This window comes from Oryzias latipes, chromosome 12, assembly GCF_002234675.1.
Source record: "Oryzias latipes chromosome 12, ASM223467v1".
NCBI lineage: Eukaryota > Metazoa > Chordata > Actinopteri > Beloniformes > Adrianichthyidae > Oryzias > Oryzias latipes.
The window spans coordinates 12,232,224-12,254,337 of NC_019870.2; the positions used below are offsets into that span (position 1 = coordinate 12,232,224).

Here is a 22,114-nt window from a genome sequence, read left to right on the forward strand (position 1 = left end):
TAACGTCTTTCAGCAATCACAATTGCATTGTTGCTAATTAAATTCCTCTAGATTTTGCTGCCATCCCTAATTACCCACTCAGGTTCAGATGTTCTAAAAAATAAATAAATAAATAAATTGATTAATTGATTGATTAATTAAAAGGAGTTTATCATTTAACAAATGACAGAAATCAATAAACTGGATTGATACTGTAACTGTGAAGTTGAATAACATTTTTGCAGCTGGAGCTGGTCTTTTATCAAAAGGGACCAAATGACAATATATTTTGTTTTATAAAATTTTTCTTATTATAATCATTTACTAATTTAGTTTTAATTAGGATGTATATATATTGAGTTTATAATAGGATTCAAACTATATAGTTTTTCTTCCACGTGGGATTCTCCATCCACTCGCGAGATCAGGGGGCTCGCGGAGCTTTGACTTGGCACGTGTGCGCTTCTTCTTCTTCTTCTTCTTTTTAAAGTGTGGCTCTCAGCTGCCGAGGCGGATGATGATGATGGCGGAGCTGATTCAGGGACAGGCCTCGGTGGCTCAGCCTGGAACGAAAGATGATTTTGCAGACATGATACGCCGGGTCCGACAGGTAACACGTTCATAGCAGACACGAGCGTCATTTTTAAGAACCACGCTGGCGGACCGGGCCGGGGCTTCGGTCTGGGTGCTCGGTACTCCCATAAACATTCCTCATGCAGTAGCGAGCTAACACAGGCTAACACAGAGCAGCCTAGCTGAGCGGACAGATTAGAGTTTACATTCAGCGAGGGACGCATTAACTCGATGTAAGAGCTCTTATAGTGACCGCACGAGTCGTGTCAGGCGAATAGCACGGAGGCCTCCTGCGGAGACAAAGTTTGGACTACTTTGCTAAAGTAAAACAAGTCTTTCCGCTGCAACCTGTTGTCAACTCACAGAAGTTGTAGCTAGCATCGTGTGTCGAGTTAGTAATAAAGGTCAGATGCCCTATAGTTTAATCTTAGTTCAACAACGTTTGGTTTCGACACGACAGTTGAACAGCTGGTAGTTTCAAATTCCACGCTAGCCTCTTCAGAACTTGTTGCCGTAGTTAGAGCTGCTTCCCATGAACTAACCTACAGTACAATTTCGAAACGACTTCAATTCGTTTGAACTCCTTAATCATCTACCAATACCCCGATGGCGCGTGTTGACTATTACTAAAATACATGTTGTTTTTTTCCAGGGGGGGTTTTAGTTAGCTAGCGCGTGTGTCCTCGTTGCAGCCTTGGATTTAGGCCACACAACGTAACGTCATCTGTTGAAATAAGCCCCCTCTTGTTTACCACACTTGGATTTTTCCATTACTACCTAGAAAAAGCTGCGTGGAATGGCATTTACTATAACATACTATTGTTTTTTTAGCAGCACTACTTAAATATAAGTCAGTTTTGGTCAAAATAAGCTCTAAAAATAGGTTTAAAATAAGGAAATGGTCCAGTGTATTTTGTATGGGGTGAACTACTATCACTCAAAATAGTTAATAGCATGTAAACTGGACTTTGGTCTTGTATTACTCCAGCCTTCCAATGTGTAGATTACTGTAGTCTCTGTACTTTAGTGTTTTAGAAATAGAAACCCAATTAGTTATGTAGTTAATCTATTTTATTCTAAAATATCATGCAGAACATTAAAACAGTGTTTTGAGGCATTGAACATATGTCCTCTAGAAATGGCTTAAGAGTACAAACACATTTCAAAGTTGTAGTTAAACATGTTTTCCTGTTCCACATGCTAACCTTTACATATCACCCATTATTATACCCTTTTCCTCCCACAGTCTTTTTTTAAATGTTTGTATTTTTTTTTTACTTATAATCTGATATGATAAAATCATTCCAAAAAGTATTGCCACCTTTAAAATTATATAGAGATATAGATATGTAATATTCACTCCAGATGCTGGATGTTGACCTTTGATTCATTTAGTTTGCATTCATTTTAATTTACTGATCATATAATTTGTATGTCTTTCATGCTTTTGATAATGACTCCTTTGATTGATGTTGGAAAGCTGTGATGTGGAAGACACCAACTCGCCTCACTTCTGGCTTCCTGCAATCCTTTAAAGTCCGAAGTTACACGTTAATGCAGCTACAACCCTATTTGTGTTTTAGATGCAGAGATTAATTCTTTCCTTTTTATAATTTGTCAGCAATCCACTTTACGACAGACTTGGAAGGATCATTGTTTACTAAATGTAGTTTTCTAAGTATGCTAGTTATGAATTAATTCATTTTTTTTTTTTGTAGAAGAAATAAAGGAGAAAAGCAAGTTTGAATTTTTTTTTTAGATCTTTTTTTTTTAAATTAAATTTCTTTGATTATGGGCCATTTGTAACCCATGAATAAAATAAACCATCAGATTTCTTGAGGACTTCCGGTTATGTATTGGCGTCTAATTTAACTGTAATAAACCTTGCACATTTAGGGACAACTGACTTCATCAAAAGGTTGAAAGCAATGAGAGTGCAGGAATGGATAGGATAGGATATGTCTTAACACACAGAAACACTAAGATAGGTACTATCCAAGAGGACACAAGAGAGTCAAGTATGTACCAAGGCTCGGCGATAAAATAATCTTTAAACAGAAAAATGCTTAAAAATCTTCTTGATAATATTCAGTCACAGTGCTGCTTCTTATTTGTATCTGGGTTGCACAGATGTCATTTTCAGTTGTATAGGATGCTCTAAAGTTGTGAAAGTGTAAAGGATCTTTTGGAGGGGGGGTCGAGCAGATAAGGAAATAGAACTTCTAACATGAACAACTTTAGTCAACAAAGGATTTTTAGGTCAACTGTGTGGATACCACTATTGCATCTAAAAGTTTGTTAAATAGCAGCATTTAACCTGCAGTTCATTTTCTTTATCTTAAGAGATACAACAGCAGTCAATCTACGAGATAACTTTTAGTTTTCTTTTTAGCTGTGACATTCTGACGCAGCTTCTGCGATAGATGGAGAACTCACCATACTGGGAGACTGTCTAAATGGTCACGCAAACCCAGACATGATGAGGTGCTTGCCGACACCTTTGTATAATTCGTAAAAATAAATAAACCTAAGCTCTCAACATCATGCATGACTTTTTTCACGCAGCGATCAGCCTGTAAAATAAAGGTTAGCAGTAGCTCCTCCCACATGTGGAAGGAATGTCAGGTTGATGAGTTCTTTTGACGTGCATCGAAACTAAGGCAGAAGATGCAAATTTGGCGTGGGAATTACATTCAGCGTGAAGGATTTATCAAAAGCATATTATCAACTTCATGACCGTTGCCAGTTTGACCTGATATTCCACAGAGTTGCATACATACCAATATTGGCAAACTTGCAGGACGATCAGTTGTAAGATCCCCACTGAGGCAGTTTTAGAGCTTTTGGCCGGATGGTCAACCAACATCCAACAAAAACATAAACTGCCCCTGTTTCCCCACACTCAAAAAAAGAGAAAAATACCCTCTTGGGTAATAAATATATAAATCTATGTTTTAAAAAAAAGAGCTGGAATTATGTAGGTGAGCTTTTTTTTTTCTATTCAAGTTAACATGGATTAGCTTGGTTTGTTAAAATTTATTTGCATTAGTAATGCAGCTCTTTAAGTATGACTGATTCATCTGCATTTCTTCATTGCGTATACTGCTGTGACTACATATCACCTTACCCCGTGATATAGTTTATAATGTGTAAATTTGGATGCTGGTTTAAAATCAAAGCATTACATAAGACTGTATTAAAAACTTGTTTAGATGCATTGAACTTTTAGAGGCTTTGGTCACCCTGCTCTTTAAACTAGTTGCACCACCTAAACGAGTTTGTCAGAAATGCTAAATAATTTTGTATCGGCCATTTTACCCAACCCTAATCTATACACATATTTTACTGCAATATATTGGCATACAGGTGTATGAAAATAAAAAGCCTCAAAATCCACTTTTTTTTTACATTTATACAATAAAATAAACCTTTGGAGTATAACAGCTAACCCTTTTGCTCTAATATTTAAGCTCTTCTTTCCTCACTCATACATGAACTTCTTTAAAAATTGCTGATACACAAACAGTGACTTGGATGGTACGGAGTTAAATGCCATCTGTGTCATGCATGCAGACTTCATTTGAGGCTCAAATGATAGTTACTCTCCATTTCCTAAAGACGAGTAAATAAACTGTACAAAAACGCTTTGCAAAAACAAACCACAATGCCTTGTTTTCTTTAATGATGAAATAAAGACACAGCTGAGATTATTCAAATGTGTTTGTTTAAATGTAGTATAGAAATATTACACTTTTTAGTTGCGGGTGAGTATAATGAATTAACAAAATATGCCCTAAAAATAAACTTAAAAGAATGACCTTGTTTTTTTTCATTATATGATATAAGGTGTGGAAAAAGCCACCTGAGATTTTGGGAACTGGAGACCTTGAGGCTGTGTTGAACCTGTTTCTTTACCCGTGTGTGTTTATGACCACTGATGCCTTTTAGGTTTCACGTTGCTTCAGGAGCAGCTGCAGACAGCAACTGACTTTCAGATCTTTAGGCTACTTCTTGACTTTAGAATTGCTTTCTGCTGGTTTCACTTGTGCTTTGACTTTAATGCTATAAATTGACAATGATTAAAAGCTCAGAGTACACACATCAAAGGAGCAAACTAATGGATGCATACAGATGTGCCTCAGCTTGTTGTTGGGTGGAGATGTTAGCTAGTTATTTCATGATGTCTTCACCTTTTTGTTATGACTGAAAATAGGAAGTGGTTTATGTTCAACTTTCATGACAACCAATGGTTTGGTCATACCCTTCCTAGTGAGACATTTGCACTTGCATGGAGAGATGGAAGACAAATTGAATGCTTTTGTTGTTTTTTGGCTCTGAATGTGAAGTTTTGGCAGTTTGGAATCTTGAATTTTGTTTTTCGTAGCCACTCCTTTGTTTTGTTTGTGATCATAGTGATTCAGCCATGTTTCATCTTTAATGCGTTCGCTGATGGGTGGAGGATTTTGCCCAAAATCTCATCATATATGGCTCCATTTATGCTCTCTTAATACGGATGAGTCATCCTCTTCCCTTTGCAGAAAAGCGGGCCCTTCATAGAGGGCATGGTGTTCTTGGGATGGAACATGGCATTCTTTTTCCTTCAAACACAAAAACTGGTGTTTATGTGAAAAAGTTCCATTTTGGTCTCATGATCACATGACATTCTCCCAATCCTCCTCTGGATCATTCAGATGGTCTTTGGTAAACGTTAGACTGGTCTGGACATGTGCTGGTTTAAGCTGGAGAACTGCTGGAGCGCTGCAGGATTTAAAACCCATGACTTTGTTGTGTATTACCATAGTAACTTCTATTACTGTGGTCCCAGATCTCTCCAGGTCATTGACTTCATAAGATCATTTGTACCCAACAAGGTGAGATCTTTTATGGAGCTCCAGGTGGAGAAAGATGGTCTTTGATTTTGAATATCTGTCATTTTCTAAAAATTGACCCGACAGTTGATCTCGTCTCACAAAAATGTGTGCTTATTGTAGATTGGTTTATCCCTGACTTTTTCAGGTAAACAATATTTTCCCTGGTGTCCTTAGACACTTCTATGGTCATAGAATAGAATGCCTTTATTGTCACTATACACATGTATGTACAATCTGCATCACACACGCATACAGTGAAATGAGAGCCGATCACTGTTCAGTGCAGACATGCATGAGAAAAGGAATTTCCAAAAAATGTACAATTCAAAAATGTACAGTAAAAAATTTAGATAAATAAGTTTTACTTTCCAATAAATAAGTTTTACTTTGGTGGAGAGGTTGCAGTCTGACTGTTTAAGGGTGTGGACACTGGATGGGTGTCTTAATAACCAGTTCAAACAGGTGCTGTTAATACAGGATTGAAGAGCTTCTCAAAGAATTCTTGCTTGTTTGTAGGAGCTAAATATGTATTTTCTGCACCATTTAACATCTAAACCTTTAAAATCATACAATGTGATTTCCTGGTTTCTTTTTTTTAATATCCTGTGCAGTTGAAGTGTATCTATGACGAAGATTAGACCTCTGTCATCTTTTAGAAGAGGGACAACTTGCAGAATTGGTAACTCCCAAGTACTTGTTTGCCTTGTTGCATAAGCAGTGGAAGGCTCTGAAGTCTGCAGTTGAACTTGCTAAACATGTTGAAATCTTTTAGACAAAAAGAATGTTGGTTTTCTTCCCCTTTCTTCTTTCCTTTATTCCTTATGTGAATCAGTTTTAATGCTTTAAACCAAAGAAAAACAGCTGTATACATTATTGTTTTAGTGCATTTTGTGTAGATTCTGATCAATTCTGAACATTGACATAATGAGCACTTGCTACAGTATTTGTAAACGTCGCACAGCAAGTCCACTGACTTGCCAGTTGGAAGTGTTGTTGCCCTGATTCTTATGCTGCTGCTGGTGTAGAAAACCACTTTGTATAATTTAAAGGGAAATTATATTAACTAAGACTTTCTATCTGAATGTGTGACTATCGCTCGTGTTTGAAAAATGTTTTGAATAGTCCACCAGGAAAAAAAAAAAAGCACCGTCTAAAGGATGGCCATTTACATAGTTTCAGTAATGGCCTGGTAACAGTTTCCCCACACCTGCTTCCTTTTATGTCCCTTATTTCCATTGCCCCCTCTTACTTCCACCAGTGGATTCTGAAGTAGATAATCATCCCTGAAGGTGATGGGAAACTAATTTCCATGAGCATATTTTCATATATATTGTGAACAAAATCCGTCAGGCACACATCAATTTAGTGTAATTTTCTGAAACGCTATACTTTTGTATGGAAGTGGCAGTCTTGAGGCTGAATAGCAAACGCTGCTGCAATCCTCAAATAGAACATTTAAATGTTAGTTACGACAGAATCATGGTTTGAAAGTGCATGTATTTTCTTTTTAACTACAATACAAATACATATACATCTTGTAGTTTTGTACAGGTTGAATATTTTATCAACAGTGTAAGGAAAGCATATGTAAAATAGTCTTTGTATTTTTTTTTAATTATTATTTTTTTAATAATAATAATAATAATGAAATAAACCCACCCAAGTGAACCGATTAACCCCTGCTGTGACTGCGGCGTCGACCCCTGGGGGGCCAGGCCACGCGCCAACTACCGGCCACGGGCGAAACACCGGCCATGGGCAGACGGCCCCAGAGCCCCAAGCCCCCAAATTTTATAACCACAGTAGGGATTTACTTATGAAAGCTTTAATGCTAGACTGGGGCAACAGGTTAGAAATAGTGGATGCATCAGAATGGAGCGGGGCAGGGAGCTTGTGGCCCAATACAAATTTTTTTAAGCTATTTTTTTTTTTTTTGCCTGTTCTTGAATAAAGAAATACTCAGAAATGCGATTTTAAGCCTTTTTTTCCAGAAGTGAATGAATTGTACTTAACTTTTACTAACTAAATATTTGCTTTATTTATCAACTAGGGATGCTATGTCTATTTGCTTTAGGGCCTGAAAATCTGAAGCTAAACTGTCCTGATTCTTCCATAAATTGTTTTTGCTTCCTAACTCTCTTTTCAAGCATGTTAAGTGGAGCCCTATGGGGTTGAGTAGAGGGTTAAGTTGAAACACTAGTAACTAGAAGAACAGTCATTACTCCATATCCAAGCCATAAGGCTATCTAAGGCATTATGCTGCCCTTGGTTCTTGAGATTTACCACCCTGGTTGTTATCCAGCTCCCTGTCCTGCTCACCGCTGATTAGCTGGAGCAGGTGATTGCAGGATGTGATTGGCTGAACACACTTGATCTAAGTAATCTGCATGAAGCAGAGCAGGGATAGCTATAATACAAGCAGGATGTTGCCCCTTTAGAACAGCACAGTCCCAACCAAGTTCTGTAACTAGTTTTGTTTTCTATTTCACTGTTTGTAAAAGCTAAAAACAAAATTAAGATACCTGTGAATACTTTAAACCTTCTCTCCATCTGTCTTTGTGTGTTGTATCTCCAGGTGGCCGCCAAAATGGGAGGAGACCAGATGCCCAACATGAATTCGTCTGCAGTCATAGACCCCTCCCTCTATGGCTTTGTTAGCCAAAACCGTTCTCTTGACAATGGAGGTAAGTCCTCACTCTGAAATCAAAACATTTCCTCTAGTTTTTACTCCATTTCTTATTCTTTACAGAAGCACAGTAGATGTTTCATAAACAGATTTATACTATTCAAAATATTCTTTCAAAAAGTCGATTTAGTTGTCAAAATAAGTGAGTGTGCGTTAGTTTGCAATTGAGGCTTTCAACCACTTTTGAACAGCTTTAAAATCATTCTTCTCTCTTTGTACGCGGAATTCTTGAGATGTTGGGTGTTCTGTGGGCTTGTTGTTGTTTTTTATTTTTTATTTTTTTTGTCATGTCCATAAGTTAATTCTGAGAAATCTCCTTTTTTGCAAAATGTTTCTGCCTGACTTATTAATCTTCTGTGCTTTTTAGTTTGACATCAAAACATTTGGAACAGCCAAAAGAATATAAGTGTTGCAAACTTAAGAATATAATGATTGATTCAACGTTTTTCCCACAGACCTAATGCTTCCAAAGCTTAATGTGTTTTTGATTTACTTAATTTCTTTAAATTTGTAAATATATTTAAGAATATTTAAACTGTATACAATATAATTAAAACAAATGTTGTTTTCTGAGGTTTCCCCATTATTTCCATTCTTAGTTTGGTTTTAAAACCGGTTGGATTCCTGATGTTTTCTAACGTGGCCCTTATCTATTTTCTTAGTTTAAATATTTGCTTTAAAACTCGCAGCACATGTTTGAGCTTTCATCCGAGTGACAGATGTGTTGTTGGTGTGGAGTATTAACTGCAGTCTAGTGGAAGAAATCTCCTGCTCCTTTCTCACAACAAAGATTTGATCCCTTTCATATCCACAAAGTGGAAACCTGAGTCATTTATCCAATCCTCCTCTTATCTTGTCACAGTGGTTTGTGTTAGCCTGGAATGAATGAATGAATGACAAAATTGTAAGAGTTTAGGTTGGTTTGATAACCTCATGTTGTTTTCAGTTTGTCCTCAGTTTTTCTTGAGTCAGAGATGGCTCACTTCAGTAGAAAAGATTCATTTCATCTCTAAATGTAGAAGTTGGCTGCAGGAAATATTTATTGGTGGATGAACTTTTGTTGCACAACCTACATTGTAGTTGGTTCACTTCTTTTAAAAAAAAAGTTTTTCCTTCAAATGTTGCCCTGGACCCTTGTTTGGGTTTGCCATAAGTAACATCAGTGCACAGAAGCATAAAAATGGATTGAACCTGTGAGATAAGAACTCAATGAGCACACACTCACATCACACCCTCTGGTGACCTTGCAGGACCCTTGCCTGTTGCTACCTGTCAAAATTCAATTCAGGACCAGCAGTCACTGACCCGGCTGCCTCTTTTTTTTTTTCTTTTTTCTTTTTGTGGTAGCTCAGATTGAAAAGCTCAATCATTCAGTCGTGGGCCGGCTTTCCATGAGGGTCACAGCTCCCCACTGTGGGTCAGACATTGACATAAAGAATTGGCTGCTTCATGTCCATCTGCTCCCATCTCCTCCAGCACTGCGACTCACTTCTGTTTGTTTTGCTGCTTCACTTGACAACAACATGAAACATCCCTCTTTTTTTTTTTTACCTGTACTTGTAACAAGATTTCTGATCACATTCGCTTTTGCCTTTTCTCTTTAGTTGGGAACCATCTTGGTGCAATGGTACATCAAAGGTGAGCAAAATTAATGTTAAAATACTGTAACATTTTTTTAAAACATGGCACTGATCATTGTTTTAGAAATTATTCAGAGCATCGGTGAACTTTGTGTCTCACAGGGCTCTTACTACAGAAGACTTCAAAGTGCCTGATAAGATGGTGGGATTTAGTAAGTATTTGTATTTAACATTTATGAATGTCAATATTTACTTATTGTTTTGAGATCAAACCTTCTAGTTAATAAAAAATTAAAATCAAGTTTAGTTTAAAAATGTATTTTTCCCTTGTTCAGTTATTGGAAAAGGAGGAGAGCAGATCTCTAGAATTCAGCAGGAATCCGGTTGTAAGATCCAGATCGCTTCAGGTAAATTCATTCACATCAAATGACAAATTCTAATAAAGCAAAACCTCTCTTTTTTTAGTTCTTTTTTGCCATTAACCTGTTAATTTTGTTTCCATTGTTTACCGTATTTTCTAGAGTATAAGTCGCTCTAGAGTATAAGTAGCTGGAGCCAAAAAATGCATAATAAAGATGAAAAAAACCACAAGAGTTGCTCCGGAGTATAAGTTGCACTTTTAAGAGAAAAGTCCAACATTTATGAAATAATTTGCTATGCCCGTTGTAATGCTGTGTTCACACCAGACGTGATTCATGTGTCAAATTCGCGTCTGTTGCTTCTTTTCATGTCAAATTTCATGCTCAATGCTTGTCGAAAAATGTGTTCATATGCTAGACGCTCCTATTGCATGTGGAGAAGCTACTTGTGACCCTAAACGTAGTTTATAATGCATGTAGTATACGGATGATGTTGATAGATTTAGTTTATTTATTTTGAAAGGCTCTACAAAAGCCTTGATAGTCACGTCTCCACGTCTGGCCTCATGAGATCATTCACTCTTTTTATTTTTTATTTTTGTGGTGTTCGTTACCTTTTGTGTTGCAGGAGCTGCAACTGAATGACTGTATTAAGTTGTTGTTCAATCTGTCACCCAGTTTGATGACTTGCTGTCCAGCAGTAGTCCAAGGAGAGAAACAATAAAAATAATAATAAACATCATAAGAACGATCAGATTCTCCTCCATGTTTCTTTTGGACTGTGCTTCTTCTTCGGTGTTGCTGTCAGCAGTAAATACTGATATGTGCACCTTCAGTGGCTGTTAGTGGGAAACAACCGCTGATGGGCAACCAGTTGTTAGTGGGAAAATAACTAAATATATGAGCCTATCTATATATTTTTAAAATCACATTTAAGTAAGTCACACCCCTGGCCAATCTATAAAAAAAAAAACGACTTATGCTCCGGTATGTTCTTTTGACTACCACGACTCTTCAACTGTTAAACCAACATTTATTAATGTAACTCCACCTCCTTTCAGTTTGTTGCTTAAATGTGAATAGGGGGCTTTGGTTTATCATTTCTCTGCTTCTTATCTGTAGTATTTGTACATATTTGTAACTGTCAACCAATGATTTGTTTTTCTCTATTGAATTGTTTACATTTTTTCATTTTTTCTTTTTCCTGCTGCTTCCCTTTTATTTATCACCCGAAATTAATGTCATTAGAAATTTGAATGTTTATAAATATTATAGTAAATGACCTTGTTTAAAATTAACAAGAATGATTTGTCATGTGTTTTTCTTCCTACTGTCATAGACAGTGGAGGCATGCTGGACAGACCCTGCACTCTGACTGGAAGCCCAGAAAACATCGAGTAAGTCTCATCACAACATAAAACCTCAGTGAAAAGAGACCTTTGCTGTTACTGGGACCACACACTCACACCTGTCCCATCACAGAAACATGTGACCCTGCTGAATTTTATTTCCTAAATGTGCTACTTTCTGCTGCGCCTCACAGGCAGGCCAAGAGACTGCTGAGCGAGATCATCGAACAGTGCCGCTACGGTCCCGGCTTCCACAACGACATGGACGGAAACGGTTCCATCCAACAGATGCTCATCCCTGCCAATAAAGTTGGCCTGGTCATCGGCAAAGGCGGAGAGACCATCAAACAACTGCAGGTCTGCTTGAAGGCTACACTCAAACGGCAACACATGAGGCACAATGAAGTTCTCTTTGTAACATAATTGACTTTAAATGACTATAAAGAGAAAGGGATATTAGTGTTTAATGTTCAGACTGTAGTGACTTTAGAGGTGGCTCTGGCTTTTAGAAAAAGAACCAGCTATATTTTAAATAAAACCACTAAAAGGTTTAAGATGCTAAGCATTCTGCAATTATTTCCAATTTTACTTTACCAGCATATATATATGTTTAATTAATATGTGTAATTTAACCTGTATTTTATTGTTTTAACTGTGAGTTTAGTATTGAAACTGCATTTATTTACACTTTGTATTTCAAATTCAAATATAATATAAACTTAAACATCAAAACATTAAGAGGACAGAGAAAATGGTTTAAAAAAAAAAAGGCTCATCAATTAGAGACGCCGTGTTTTTATTTTATTTTATGAGTTAACAATAAAACTGTCATTTTCTCTGGTGTTTTATGGCTGGATCTTTTGTTTGGAACATGGCTGAATATCCCCCCCTCAGAGTAAACAGCACTTTGGACTCCTGCTAACTCTGTGCTGGTTTCTGCTCCCGTTCAATCGTAACTCTGCAGGAGAGGACAGGTGTGCAGATGATGATGATTCAGGACGACCCCATGCCCACCGGAGCCGACAAACCCCTGAGAATCACCGGGGATCCTCTCAAAGTGCAGGTCTGAATATTCCACTCTGTCCTGCACCATTGGAATTATTTCTAGATTTTAAAACTTTTTACAGCTCTTGTTTTTGTAAGTATTTATACAGGATGGTTGGTTTTCACTGGTTTTCCTGACATTTCCATCCATTTTCTTTGCAGCAAGCCCGTGAACTTGTGGTGAAACTCATCAGGGACAAAGACCAAGGAGACTTCCGGACTGGAAGGGCAGAATTTGGATCCAAAATGGGTGGAACTAGTCTGGATGTAAGACACTTATCTGCTTGTTTCCTATTGATGTGCAAACCTCTTAAATGTAAAATATTTAACTGTCCCGTTTGTCCTTGTTATCAAGGTTGTAGTACCAAGATTTGCAGTTGGCATAATCATTGGCAGGAACGGAGAGATGATCAAAAAAATTCAAAATGATGCTGGCGTCAGGATCCAGTTCAAACAAGGTAAGGGAAAGCATGTTCAAGTTTGATCTTTTACACTGTCTCTAATTATTTTTGGGAACATTTTCAGACAGAAATGTGTAAATCTTTTCACATCAATCATGAAGAGATACGTCTCTGTACGCTGTTATCTAGAGACATGGCGTCTCCGTCCGTCATCGTAGTAGGTGACAAAGGTCATAGCCTGTAAACGAGATTACAATAATCGGTGCGTTTAAATCTTCTCAGTTCGAAGAAACAGTAGACCTTCTTGGTTAACTCGTTTTTCCCCCCAAAAAAAATTAAACCTTTTTTTGCCTTTTTATGTTTTTTATGTGTTCTCTGGGATGCTGTACAAAGGGGCATGTTGGGTAAATGTCTTCATGTGGTTTTGCAGATGATGGAATCAGCCCTGACCGTGTTGCTCAGGTGATGGGCCAGCCTGAGCACTGCCACCATGCTGTTCACCTCATCAACGAACTGGTTCAGACAGCTCAAGTATGTGGATCTGGCGACCCATCCAGAAATTAACACTGCAGTCACTGTAAAGCTACATACACACCGCTCTGCAGCGCGTGTTCAGGAATTGAAAGTGCGACATTTTGCACTACGTTTTTCCAAATGTGCTAGTAAAAATGGAAGAATCCTCAATTGTCCGCTATGTATGCAGCTTAAAAAAATTAACTGAATTTCAAATGCTTAAATGATGGATTTACGGGGGAAGTATTTGTGACAATAATTCTCAATATTTATCTTCTGATAGGAGCGAGACGGCTATGGCGTGATGGGCCGCAGAGGACGGGTCGACTGTAACACTGGAGGGGCTGGAGGACTTCAAGAAGTTACTTATGCAGTTCCTGCTGATAAGTGTGGCCTTGTTATTGGAAAAGGTAAAAAAAAAAAAATAAAACAGTTGCTGTGTTTTTGCTAATTAGTATATACAATAGGGCTGCACGATATGAGGAAAACTCGCGAAATGCGATATTGGTGATTAATATTGCGATAACGATATAATTCGCGGTATATAAACAAATAGCAAAACAACCAAAAACATAATTTCCGTGTTCACTGCAACAGTTTAAAAATTAGACTCCAAATGACCCACGTCGACGTAGGAGGCAAACATCAAACATAAAAGGGCTCATCTGATTGATCAACAACGTAAATGGGTCCTTCCGATTGGTTAAATGCATAAAGGGATTTATTTCATTTGTTCAATATTTCAAGCTGCCATGAGATTGTTTTAGCAAATTTAAGGTAACCATTTATTGCGATTTTCGCCGTCTTTTGCGGTATGCATATTGCACAGCTTAATGTCGCGATAACGATAAATTTGCGGTATATTGTGCAGGCCTAATATACAATTAACTTTTAGTTTGTTGGATTAACATGGTTTGTTACAAGAGGGCCTTCCCCAGCCTGCGCCACATTCTGACACCAGTCGATGTCCGGAAATAGGGTTCAGTTTTTCAAAACAAAAAAAGTGAATCCAGCTGAACAGATTGCAGATTCTCTTTTTTTCACAAGGAGAAACTGATGAGAAGAGGTTGGGGGGGGCATGTGACCACCCTCTTATTCTGTCTAGGGCTCATGTATACAGCACAAGTGGCATTCATTGGCTTCACTAAGGGCTTAATGACGGGGATAATGTGTGTAATGTGACATTAATTGTTAAAGGTGCATAATAACAGCCCTCAATCATGTGGAAGGCTGCCCGGCATCTAATGAGCCTCTTTCAGTCCAATAGAGTGCAGCAAGGGAATGAATAGGAGGAATTAGCTTATTGGCTATTCATGCCCACTCTATTGGCAGCTATTTAAAAGTCATTGACCACTGCTTCGGATGGGGGGCCATGAGTGTGTGTGTAGTATGGTGGTATGCATGTTGCCTCAGTGCGTATGTGCAGCAGTAGGCGGATTGAAGGAGGCCTCTTTACCTAAGATAAAAACATGGCAATAGAAATGTCAACTGGCTTTTGTGCACACAGCAGAGCGAGGGAAACAAATAAACCTGGGCGTTGCGCTCCCCCCTCTCGCTGCATTAGCATATGAAGTGGCCCAATATGGTGGAGATGGCGGTGGGTCTGGGTGCTGTCAGCCAGTCCTTAAAGAGTGCGGTGATTAATATCTTTACGATGCCATATGCAGCCCGTTGCCCCTCTGTTTTGACCCCCAAACGCACACACAGCCCGGATGAATCAAGCCACCCACCATCCTGTCCAGACCCAATATGAGCAACGCAAGGCTCAAAACGGCATCTGTGTGACCTGAAGCATTTCAGCCCCGGCTATTGGGTATTCGTGTCTTGGATTCGAGGAGACTTACTTTGTGTTGGAAAAACAGTTTAATTTCCTTCTTGTGTGGCTGCAACAGACGTGCTTTTGCACTTCATAGATCAACGTGTTAAAGAGCTTTCATATTTTTGCTGCTAAATCTCAAAATTTCAAAACTAACTTTACATTTTTAAAAAGATTTTTTTATCCTCATTTAATTAAAACTCTCTGACATTACTTTAAAATAAATGATTTTTCAAGCCCTCTCAATTTCTTATTGATGAACCCTTTAACAGCAAAGTGCACGTAATCGTTGTGAATCAGCTGATTCTGTCGCGGAGAGAAACCCCTTTTATTAGGAATGAGTTGCATATCGGTACAAAGCGACATCAAATTTAATTAAAAGCGGCTTTTCTCTGCGTCACAATCACCTGATTCCTGTTGATGGTGTAAACGGGGTTATTCATTTTTAGCTTTAGTGAACCAAATAAAAACTCAATGATGTTGAGTAAGTTGAGGATTTTGTGTCCCAATTTTGTGAGATTTCTGCCTTTTGTGTTGGTGAGTTTTTATTTTTTGCTTTATGAAAAAGTTGCAATGTTGAAGCTTTTTATTGCATCAGAAGGAAAATGTCTCTCTTCCTGGTACTTATTGTGTGATGGACCAGCATCTCTCCATCTTTGCCTTGAATGCTGTCACCAGTTGCACTTTTGTATCCCTCCTTTTTTCTCCAGCTCACTAAACCAGTCTCATTATTAAGGCCTGTATTATCTGCCCTTACTAAAGGCCAGTCCATGAAATGAATGGCTGGGTCTTCATTGCTCTCTGCCGTCTGACCAGAAGAGATCATAATGGCTTTATTAAGGCAGAAGTTTCATTTGCCTGACAATGGCTTAATGGCCCATGTGCAGTCTGTTGGCAGCAAGGAATGAGGCACCGGAGGTGGAGCGGTTTCTGATGAGCGTTTTTATTCAGGGGAGGGGGTCAGGCAGGGTCATCAGAGTGTCAGCCACAAGTGAACAAATGTGTAATTGATGTTGGGACATCCCCAGTGTCCTCACCCCGGGAAGCTTCCCCCCTCACTCCTTCCTCTCATAACAGGCTACGACACAGAGTCAAGAATGAAAAAGACTAAAGGAGACAAACGACGTCCCGGAAGGAGGATACGCTTGAATTTCGTCCCCTTGTCTCTTGCCAGCGATGTTTCGCTTCTCCCTGCTGGTGTAATTGCTCCCAACACACGTCTGGAAGCTGACGTCTGATGCGGAGAAGGGGGTGGTGTTCGAGAGGTGTTCTCTTCTGTTTCCTGATTTTGCATGGATGTTATGGGGGAATGGGGGGAAAGGTGTTTAGTAGGGGTGGAACGGTACATGTAGTTGGACCGAACCGTTTCGGTACAGCAATTAGGTGCAGCTATTAGGTGACGGTGAGCGAACATGTCAACAGTATCATGCGGATGCGAGGCCAGAGCTGGAGGAACCCATTTTTCGGATAAGGGAAGACGTATTTAAAGAAAAGTAAAATTCCATTTCTGACCATTTGTTGTGAATCTAGAGCAGATGAAATAACACTGTTGGACAAAGATTGAATTTGTTACATAGAAAATACACTGGGCGGGTTATAAGCTCCCTGCTCCGCTCCATTCTGATGCATCCACTATCAGACAAATAGATCCATAAACGTCTTTGTTTTGTCTGAGCTGGCATCAGACAGAAAAAAACAATTTTTGTTGCACTGGTAATGTTAGGTTGGTGGTGTTGGGGGCTGTAAGCTAACAGGAGGCAGTGTAAACGGAGAGCTCTCAGCAACGGGGAGAGGAAGAGGAGGCGGTGTTGCTAGCGCCAACAGTCCCGTCAGAGGTGAATTTCTAATGAACCGCCATGGGCATAATCAAATCAAATTGCATAGTCATAATTAAAAAAAAAACACTAGAAAAATTTCTACAAAAGATGTTCGGAGTGAGACTTTAGGGACTAAAATGTTTAAACTAGGGAAGGTAGTTTTCAGGAGTTTTTATAACCTCTTCTAGACGTACAATCAAAGCTCTTTTGCATTGTTACATTTTATCTCAACCCAAACGGTGAAAATCTGTCATTGTGTCCTCAGGTGGAGAAACCATAAAGAACATCAAAGAGCAGTCTCGTGCTCACGTGGAGCTGCAGAGAAACCCACCGCCCAGCACTGACCCCAATGTGCGCATCTTCTCCATCAGGGGCACCCCGCAGCAGTTGGAGAAAGCCCGTCAACTGATCGATGAGAGAATTGGGGTAGGTGGTCTGTCCTTAGGCCTCATGGTACGCCCTTCAAAAATGCTATTGTTGGGCTTGATATTCATGAGCACACATGTCAATGCGGGGAGCTGCTATGGTCCTGGTGGCCAGCAGGATGTCACCAGAGGTTAAACATGAAGAATCCATCAAATGGACTTAATGGAGTGCATCAGCGCTTGGCCCTGCCCTTTGACCTTGCCTGTTGGCTCCCTTTAAACACAAGTGTGGTCTTTCACTCACCTCTTCCTTCTCTGTCTTCAGGGTCCAGGAATTGGGGGTAACAGCAACTTCAGTATGAATCTTTACAACCAAGGACCAACCACCCCTCCCCAACAGTAAGGTTCAATTCCTGTCCTCAGATCATAGAGTTGGTAGGAGCTGAATTGGAGGAAACCTTCTCACATGCTTTATGTTGCTTGAAGTGGGCCTCAGCCGTTCATGACTGGAGGATGGGGGACAACTTTTCAGATCTGGCAACCTCAAGGCCAACAGGACCACAGTAAGTCACAACTATTGATCAAGTTTGAACAAAATCCAAATTTGCATTGTTTAAAAGACAAATATTTGTTTAATTTTTGATTCTTTTTTAATTAAATCAGAGAACAAACTCATTTTCAGCTCAGACTTTTCTGCTCTGCCTTCAATGCTCAACCTCCCTTAGGCTAACCACATGTTTCCTGTACAGACTTTTTTTTTTTTAATGTTCTGTCAGTGGAACTTGATAGGAAAGCAGAGTCTTAGATGAGAACATAAGGCTGTAAGCAGAAAAGTAAAGCCCACTTTCTGCAACTCTTTTTCTGTGTCTGGTTTCAGATCACAATGGATCCCAGACGGGCCAGATGGACTGGGAGCAGTATTATAAAAAGCTAGGTGAATGTCACTAAGCAACTGGAGTGTTTATGAACCACCTCCAGCTTTTTTTCTACCTCTGTTTTAATGAAGATTAGATCTTAGATTAGAGCTCACTGAGAGGTTTATATATATCTAAATATATAGATAGGTATATACGTCTTAAAGACATCTAAATGAACGTCTGCTTGCAGGTCAGCAAAACCAACCCCAGAACTCTGCTCCGGAATACAACAAAGTCTGGGGTAAGTCCTAATTTTTTTATCGACTTAATTAAACCTTTTAAAATATATATATATATCAGGGTTTTCTTATTTCTGATCCCCTCATCTTTATATTTGTCATTGTCAAAGGCCAGACAGCTGGTCCTGCCACTCAGCAGACTTCTAATCCCGACTACAACGCCTGGGTTGACTTCTACAGGCAGCCGATGGCCTTCTTCAACCAGGGCTCTCAGCAGACACAAGCTCCTGGCCTCCAGGTGAGACGGGATTTCTCAGCTCTGCTGTTGGAACAGCTTGAAACAAAACCTCTGGGGTTAATTTGACCTAAAGAACCTAAACAATATCATCTGCAAAGAACCGAACAATGAGACACAAAACAATTAACTGAACATTCAGTGTGCAGCTCAGATCCACACAATCCTCTCATGATAATTAAAAAAAAAAAAAAAAAAAAGTTCTTTCAGCTTTGAAATTTACAATTATTTTTAAACGGCTATTAGTCAACTCTGATCTTTTACTTTTGATATAATTCAACCAGATTTTGGAAAGGTCTATGTATTTTTACCTAAAACAATTGCAGGAACTTAAGTGATCAATAAAGTGAATTTGAACTGTTTTTTTTTTTAAGCACTTGCACCTTCACAAATACACTCGCAGGCTTTTTACTAAGCACACATGTTTAATGGCTTGATGACACAAGTCAACTCTTGAGCTTCCATCACCAAAAACATCATTTATAGCTACAATCTTTGCTTCAAAATATGAAACCTATATAAGAGAAAAAGTGTTGATCTAGTCTTGTGGAGCACGTGCAGGAATTGGCATTGAAGAACATGTTGTCTGTTTTTGTTCTGCAGGATCACTAAAGAAGACGCTCGGGTGAAAGACTTGAATCACTGCGAGGCTGAAAAATACCCTTTTTTTTTTGGTTTTCTTTGTTTTCTAGCTGAGGGGTTCTAGATTTACAACGCCTTGAATACTTTCTTTTTCTTAGTGAGAAACACTAGCTGTAGAATGACTTGTATGATAAAGTAATATTTCTAAAATCAGGAACATTTATTTGTTACTAAATGCTAATGCACACTGTTATTTTGGATAGACAGTTATATGGGATCCCTTTTTGGACTTGAGAGAGCTGTTTTATTTTGTTTTTCTATATCTATTTTTTTTCTGTCTTGACTCGGATTGTAACTGCCAAAATTAACCCAAGAGTTGTAACATTTCAAAAGGCAATATGATCTATTTTTGTTTTCTAGTTATGTCTAAATGAAACAATTTGTGCTTAGCAGTCTTGAATACTTTACTCTTTTTGTCATAAAAATGTGTAAAGTGTTTTTGTTTTACATGATTCAGTGAAATGAAACTGTGATGTTTTGTTACAGGAAATGTCTTTTTTTTTTCTTTTTTTTTCTTGTTACAAGGTTGAAAGAAAAAAAGGATTAATGTCAGCCAGTGGCAGTAGTTCTAATTTAATTCCTGTTGTGGTTTGTATCCTGTTTTTCAATGTCATTTTATTGTACTCTGGTTTAAAAAAAAGGTGCAATATCTTATTTCACTTTTGAAACAAAGATGGGTTTTCTGATATTTTGACAAACTTTTTAACTTGTAGTTTTAAGATTTTTGTTTTCAAATGGAAATTAAAAAATGATAATTTATTACCGTAATAGGATTTAGGGGGATGTTGCAGATAGCTTTTGCCTTTACTACCTTGTAAAACTATGTATATATGCTCATATATTTGACTGTTAATTTAAGATATATGTTTCATATATATAAATATATATATATAAATATATCAGAAACACTTTTTGTTTTCCTGTGTTCACTGTTGCAGGAAATAGTCCCTCTTTTTCTGTTTTCGTACTGAAAATGTCAAAGATTGTGAATGTGTGATTTTTGAAATTCGATGTTGCATCTTGTTATGAAGACAAAAACAAGAAATAGATTTTTTTTTTTTTTCCTGTGCGTGTGCATACTTTGTACCTAAACTATTCAAGACTGCTAAGCTTCTGCGATTCGTACCTGTGTAATAATTTAATATTTTTATGTTTTAAATATGAGAAAGAAAATTAGTCTTATTTGGTACCTCCCAGTTCACCAGCACCCCACTGAACCCCTCTCTGGACTCAGTGGGGCGTTTGACTCAGTCCATTGCTTATAACTTTTTAATTAATTTTTATTTCTTTGTGTGATCTAATATAAATGATGCATTATTGTGGAGAATGATTCTGATATTGTCATTTCTTAATGAAAAGGGATATAATTTCAAAAAATGTCTAATTATGGTGTTTTTTTTCCTCCTTTTGTGTGTACAGTTAACAATGTATTAAAAACATCCAGACTACCTTTATGTGTACTGTTTAAACTGATTTTCAGTGGATGAATATTCTATACATATGGATGTCTTATGTTGTATTCTGCTACTTAAGTGTTCAAACGGAGAGCTCTACTGTGTGTACTAACAGATGAAACTGAGGATATATAGGCCAAATGTATGTTTTCATGTTTTATAAGCAGAAATTCTATATTTTCTATAGTCTGCCAGTTCTCAAATTCAAATAAATCTTCCGCAAGCCTCCCTTGTGGTTTGAGTTCTAGTATTTTTATATGTTCGTCTTTTCTGGTCACTGATTTTTGCTTCTTTAAAGCACAAAATATCCTTGAATGTTTGATTACAGTCTATTAGTTAGGGAAGTTTTAACATTTTTGTCAAATTAAATGTGTGGTAATTATAAACCTGAGCTTATTATTGTATCCTCAATGCTTCTTTTCTTTTGTAAAACATGTAAACGTGTCGTCCCCAAGGCTCTGGTCCACGGAGATGTTCTCCTCCTCCGCCCCCTTTCAGAGCCACTCCAGCTTTGTCACTGCACATCTTTGCACTCAGCAGGGAGGCTCCTGCCACTCTGGATCCTCCCTGGCCCCATACGGGCCCCAGCTTTGATGCCGTGCAGCTGTTTCCAAATCCGACCCTCGATTTTGATCCTTTCGCTCCTAAATGTGTCGTCCCTGAGGACGCGTCAGACCTGCTGCTTCTTTGGCAACTGTCTTCATAGTTTAGCAGCTTGCAAGAATTTTTGTTTGTTTTTTGGTTTAATCTTAAAAGTGGTTTATGGTTCTTTTTTTTTTGTTTTTTTAGTAAAATTAAATCTTTTCCTTTAACTACTGATGCATATTTGGTTTATTTCTACACCTCGTCAGCTTGATTTGTTCTATGAGAAATCCCATTTTTACAACAAAAACTTAACAAACTTAATTTTTCTGGTGCCTAAATGTGTTTTAGCTAAACATAATGTATTGTAAATTTCTAAAAGTTAAATTAATACACATGAGGTTTCTTAAACAATGTCATTTGAATTTTGTGGAAATTAGTTCTCTAAATGTAAAAAACAATGTTTTAGGTGTCTTGGAGTTCTAAGAATTTACAGCTTTTACCTTTCATAGATTTTTATGGGAGCCAGTTTAGCTCGTGCTGGTTTGCGGCGCCTTCCGTCCGAGAAACCCGGGTTCGACTCCGGGCTGCTCCCTGTTCCCTTCTCTACCTCTGCCGGTTCCAAGCCCGGTTTGAGAAGGTTGTGTCAGGAAGGGCATCCGGCGTAAAACATTGCCAAATTTACCATGCGA

General features: G+C 38.2%; 1 protein-coding gene across 1 annotated transcript; it reads left to right on the forward strand.

The window, feature by feature from the left end:
- The first annotated feature begins 438 nt into the window (after positions 1–438).
- LOC101174037 (far upstream element-binding protein 3) lies at positions 439–21,068 on the forward strand. Its single transcript, XM_023960696.1, has 19 exons — positions 439–589; positions 7,999–8,107; positions 9,714–9,747; positions 9,852–9,901; positions 10,025–10,096; positions 11,388–11,445; positions 11,592–11,754; positions 12,362–12,460; positions 12,604–12,708; positions 12,797–12,899; positions 13,273–13,373; positions 13,639–13,765; positions 17,254–17,414; positions 17,679–17,752; positions 17,840–17,916; positions 18,231–18,287; positions 18,461–18,511; positions 18,620–18,747; positions 19,348–21,068. Exons 1-19 carry the CDS (start codon positions 494–496, stop codon positions 19,354–19,356), a joined length of 1,674 nt encoding a protein of 557 aa, XP_023816464.1. The 5' UTR covers positions 439–493; the 3' UTR covers positions 19,357–21,068.
- The last annotated feature ends 1,046 nt before the right edge of the window (positions 21,069–22,114 follow it).

Excerpts from the sequence above, each read along its gene's own strand:
- LOC101174037 (XM_023960696.1), top strand. The coding sequence starts at position 494 with ATGATGATGATGGCGGAGCTGATTCAGGGACAGGCCTCGGTGGCTCAG. Across the intron at positions 8,108-9,713 it reads CCGTTCTCTTGACAATGGAG|TTGGGAACCATCTTGGTGCA; the intron begins GTAAGTCCTCAC and ends TTTTCTCTTTAG. Across the intron at positions 17,415-17,678 it reads TGATCGATGAGAGAATTGGG|GGTCCAGGAATTGGGGGTAA; the intron begins GTAGGTGGTCTG and ends CTCTGTCTTCAG.